At 49.1% G+C, this 5,420-nt stretch overlaps 1 protein-coding gene across 1 annotated transcript; it reads left to right on the plus strand.

Moving 5' to 3' along the window:
- The first annotated feature begins 2,310 nt into the window (after positions 1-2,310).
- LOC133924323 (putative laccase-5) lies at positions 2,311-4,921 on the plus strand. Its single transcript, XM_062369807.1, has 6 exons — positions 2,311-2,493; positions 2,600-2,751; positions 2,884-3,128; positions 3,205-3,333; positions 3,443-4,393; positions 4,506-4,921. Exons 1-6 carry the CDS (start codon positions 2,371-2,373, stop codon positions 4,634-4,636), a joined length of 1,731 nt encoding a protein of 576 aa, XP_062225791.1. The 5' UTR covers positions 2,311-2,370; the 3' UTR covers positions 4,637-4,921.
- The last annotated feature ends 499 nt before the right edge of the window (positions 4,922-5,420 follow it).

The raw sequence follows: 5,420 nt of genomic DNA on the forward strand, positions 1-5,420 counted from the left end.
CCTAATAAAAAGAGAGCAACCAAGCTTTTCGTCGAAAAAATAGAGCTACTATGCATGCATGCATGAATGAACCATACAAATGACAATTAATTCAAAAATAATTATATATATGAATACCTAAAAATAAGGGTAAATATTAATTCAAAACTTATCGCTAAATACTATATGATTATTGATAATTTTATATTTGTATACCAAAAATTCAAAATTTACCTAGAACACTAGAGTAAAGCTAGCCATTTATAGTAACACATAATTAAACTTTTATCTATAATTTGAGCTTCATATATACCTAGAATAACTAATATATTGTAGATCATCATGAAAAAAATCTAAGTCTAGATATAGATATAGTTGACCTCTCAAGACTAAATTAGAACATAAATCTATATCATCTAATGAATAGAACAAAACTATGTCATCATGAAAAAAATCTAGATCTAAATATGGATATAGCTAGCTCTTCAAACCAAATCTAAACCAAATTAGAACATAATGGTTACCTTGGAGTAACAAATGCCAATAAATCTTCAACTATCCACTGAAATCTAACAATTTTTTTGTGAAAATAGTCAGTCTCTTCCTCCAAAAGCTGCGCACTATTCTTCACTGTTTGACAGATACTGTTCTGCTTTGATATGGATGTAGGAGATGATGTATAGTTCTAATATTTCAGACGGCTTCATGTTTGGAGCTGTCTGTACTAAAGTGTCACACCTTCCTCTGGCCATTTTCTCAGATGGCTCGTGTTTGGAGTCGTCTACACTAATTTTACGGATGGGTCCTGTTTGGTACCGTCTAAGAAATTCGTTTTTTTATCATAGATGGTTCCAAATATGAGCTGTATGTATTAATGTTACGGACGGTTCCTGTTTGGAGCCGTCTGTGATATCCGTTTTATTACAGACGGCTCCAAATATGAGTCATATGTATTAATATTATAAATGATTTCAAATGAGAACCATCTGTACTAAAAATGTTCTATCACTTCCAGTCGCGTCTCGTCATTATCACAAACAGTTCTTGTTTAGAGCTATCTATGATAATCTTTGCACAGACGACTCTACAGTAACCATCTGTATAGAGATGTCCTACTAAATCATTTCTGTTGTAGTGACTCTACATATCTGTAGAAAGTTCATTTTACCTGTTGCTGATTAAATGCCATAATATAATCACCAAAACCGATCTTTAGTTGCATGGATATAGAATTTGAGAAATGAAGCGGCTTCATTCTAACAAAGCCACGCCTGCCATACAGGGCCTGAGGCGGAGCTAAAGGAGCAACGAGTGGCACCAGGGGCAGAGCCACATATGGCTTGGGCGGTGTACAGTAGGAGTGGCAACAGAGTCAAGTCGGGTGGAGTAAGAACGTATTTGATCTAAAACTCGAAACATAAGACCTAATCTGGACCCGAATATCAAAACGGGTGCAAATCCACCTGACCCTGGCCCCAGTGGGAACCTGAGACTTGATAGGGAGACCCAAAACCTGGCAACAGAGATCTTAGATTTGAGAGATAGAGACATAGAGAGAGCTGTGCCAGTGCCCTCGCCGCACCCTCCCGTGCCAACGCCTACTCCGCCTTGCCGCACGTCGCCGCGCGCCACATGACCGCAATCGCATACTATGCACAGGGGAGGCTGAGAGCCCAAGAGAGGGGGGGGGGGAGTCGCCTTCAGCCGCGAGCCACCCGTCGAGGAACTGCTGGGAACCACAATGCAACCACCACACACTCGCATGAGTTGCACAAAAGTAGCCACCTGTGAGAATAGGATCGCGATCCGTGGACTACTGCCTATTGGGCTAGGCTTTCCTTAATTCGGGGCCCGTGGGGTACTCGTGAGAGGAAATGAAGACCCGACTCCGAACCTGATTCGGGTTGGAGCACTAACCTGATGGCCCTATGGGGCGAATTCTGGACCCGAAACCGTCTCCATCGGGTCTGAAACCTGCGGGGCCTCTACTTGACTTGATTTGTTGCCACCCCTAGTGCACAAGCAGACCCATAAAGCAAAATTATAGTGGAAGCTGGTCCGTTTTGAATATATGTGCACCACCTCTTAAACTTAAAATTATGGCGTGAAAAAGTTATTTGTATATGTTGTTATATGTATAGTAAATAGTGCACCCACCATTTTGCTATAGCTCCACCCCTAAGTGGCCCAATGTCAAGTTTTTCTATTTGCTTCCACCAACTCGGCCAACCACTACCGCGCTGTGACCTCCTACCATGCAGGCCACGAACCCGGTCATCATAGCGCCTATATAGACCCAGCACTCGTTCGCTAGCTAGCAAAGTGCACCACTTCACTTGCTTCAAAGCGCAAACACACAAAGGAAAGTTGCAGCGGCCGGCCGTGTCAGAAATGGTTGCTCTTCACTATCTCCGGCGACATGCCGCCTCCTCTGCATGTCCCTTCCTCTCCGTCGTCGTCATCCTCGCCTTGCCAGGACTCACCGCCGGCGCGACCCGCCACTACACCTTCAATGTACAACTAACTCACACGCGAGCACTTGAGCTGACACTTTGAAACTAAGATACATATGCATGGTCGTCCTTATCGGCGTGCCGCTGATGTCTGACGGTCTCTGCAGGTGCAAATGACGAACGTGACACGGCTGTGCGTGACCAAGAGCATCCCGACGGTGAACGGGCAGTTCCCGGGGCCGAAGCTGGTCGTGAGGGAAGGCGACCGCCTCGTCGTCAAGGTCCACAACCGCATGAACTACAATGTCTCCTTCCACTGGTAAGATCTGTGCAGGCATGTACGCACATTGTATTAATATAATTCCCTGGCATTGTCACGCACGTCAGTGCATGTGTGTATGCAGTATGCACATGCACGCGGCCGCGGCTCACCTGCGTCGAACACATGCAGGCACGGCGTCCGGCAGCTGCGAAACGGGTGGGCGGACGGGCCGTCGTACATCACGCAATGCCCGATCCAGGGCGGGCAGAGCTATGTGTACGACTTCACCATCACCGGGCAGCGCGGCACGCTGTGGTGGCACGCCCACTTCTCCTGGCTGCGCGTGCACCTCTACGGCCCGCTCGTCATCCTCCCCAAGCGCGGCGAGGGATACCCGTTCCCGCGCCCGTACAAGGAGGTGCCCATCATGTTCGGTACGTAGTGTCCGCTGATCTGCGTCGATTTGGGCCGTTAGGCAATGTAATCACTCGTGCATGGACTGACTGGCAGGTGAGTGGTTCAATGCGGACACGGAGACCGTGATCAACCAGGCCCTGCAGACTGGCGCTGGCCCAAATGTCTCCGATGCCTACACCTTCAATGGGCTTCCGGGTCCAACATATAACTGCTCGTCAAAAGGTACATCTTCTCATGGATAAATAAGCGCGGTACTTTACTCTAAAAAAGGGAATTAATCCTGGATTTGTGCTGGATGAAAATGATTGCAACTAATTACTTCACGTGGCAGACACGTACAAGTTGAAGGTGGAGCCCGGGAGAACATACATGCTCCGGCTGATCAACTCGGCGCTCAACGACGATCTCTTCTTCGGCATCGCCAACCACAAGCTCACCGTCGTGGAGGCAGACGCCAACTATGTCAAGCCCTTCACCGTAAAGACACTCGTCATCTCGCCGGGACAGACCATGAACGTGCTCCTCACGACACCCCCCAACCCTGCCGCCCCGGCGTACGCCATGGCCATCGCGCCCTACACCAACACCCAGGGCACGTTCGACAACACCACCGCCGCGGCCGTCCTCGAGTACGCTCCGACGCGGCCCATCGCCACTAGGAACCTCCCCTTGCCGGCGCTGCCGCTGTACAACGACACAGGCGCGGTGACCAACTTCTCGAAGAACTTCCGCAGCCTTGCGAGCGTGCAGTACCCCGCACGCGTGCCGCTGGCGGTCGACCGCCACCTGCTCTTCACGGTCGGCCTCGGTACGGACCCGTGCCCGTCCAACCAGACGTGCCAGGGCCCGAACGGCACCAAGTTCGCCGCGTCCATCAACAACAACTCCTTCTTCCGCCCCAGGACCGCGCTCCTCGAGGCGCACTACCAGCGTCGCTACGCGGGCGTGCTGCTGGCGAACTTCCCCACGACCCCGCCGCACCCGTTCAACTACACCGGCACGCCGCCGAACAACACGTTCGTGGCCCACGGCACGAGGGTGGTGCCGCTCAAGTTCAACACCTCGGTGGAGCTGGTGATGCAGGGAACGAGCATCCAGGGCGCCGAGAGCCACCCCCTGCACCTGCACGGCTACAACTTCTTCGTGGTCGGGCAGGGGTTCGGCAACTTCGACCCGGTGAACGACCCGGCCAGGTACAACCTCGTCGACCCCGTCGAGCGGAACACCATCGGCGTGCCCACCGCCGGCTGGGTCGCTGTCCGGTTCTTCGGCGACAACCCGGGTAATTAACTAATCTTTACGCCCATCGACGATCCGACATGCATGCATGCTCGATTTGGCTTGACTTTTGTTGACTACGCTGTGACTAACGTCGACTCCTGTGCATGTGGCAGGTGTGTGGCTCATGCATTGCCACTTCGACGTGCACTTGAGCTGGGGCCTGTCCATGGCGTGGCTTGTCAACGACGGGCCGCTGCCGAATCAGAAGATGTTGCCCCCGCCGTCCGATCTCCCAAAATGCTGATGACTGATCACCCGAAATGTTTTTTTCTGCATGTCTGCATATTTTGTTGTGTTTGAAACTATTTGGTTTGGAGTTTGGACTATTTACTCGGTTTGCCGATTTTGTGGCAAGTGCTTGGGATTCTACTATCCGCTTAATCCCTCTTTTGAAACAGAATAAGATGTAACAAGGTTGCTTCTGTTGTTAATCTTTCTTTCCCCTTTCTGAACATTCGATGTTGGTGTGTGTACATGGTCCAATGGAACGGTGCCAGTATGTAACACGCAATGAATGTTTATGTTATTACCTTCTGGTGTCATTGTTTCTTCCTGTCCGTGTTTACTGTACAGTACTGAATCCTTTGGCACACAATCGTTTCATGCATGTATTATAGTATTAGTCACCTACCACAATGGAACTAACCGAGCAATTGGAGTACACGTGCATCATGATCCATGCAACGGAAATAGTAGTAAATTGCCAATGCTAGTCTGGTAGTAGTTGTATAATAGCGCGACAAACTGTAGCATGGGACCTAGAGTTTAGAATTATTCTACACGAATTACTGTAATTGGCTCATAGTGGTCATCGTAAGTAGTTATTATTGAAATTTTATTCAAAAATTTATTGTGGTGTTGCTGCACCTAGGGTGTTAAAAAAACTGTTTGCATATAGAGCCCCTATGCCATATTCATATTTCGGCAAACAGCTAACATGTTAGTTTTGAACTTAATGAAGTTTATCATCAGTCCCACTCCTTCACTGAATAAGAAAACCTAGCCTAATTTGTAGGGTAATTGATGGA

The sequence above is a fragment of the Phragmites australis genome, chromosome 1, assembly GCF_958298935.1.
Source record: "Phragmites australis chromosome 1, lpPhrAust1.1, whole genome shotgun sequence".
Classification (NCBI taxonomy): Eukaryota; Viridiplantae; Streptophyta; class Magnoliopsida; order Poales; family Poaceae; genus Phragmites; species Phragmites australis.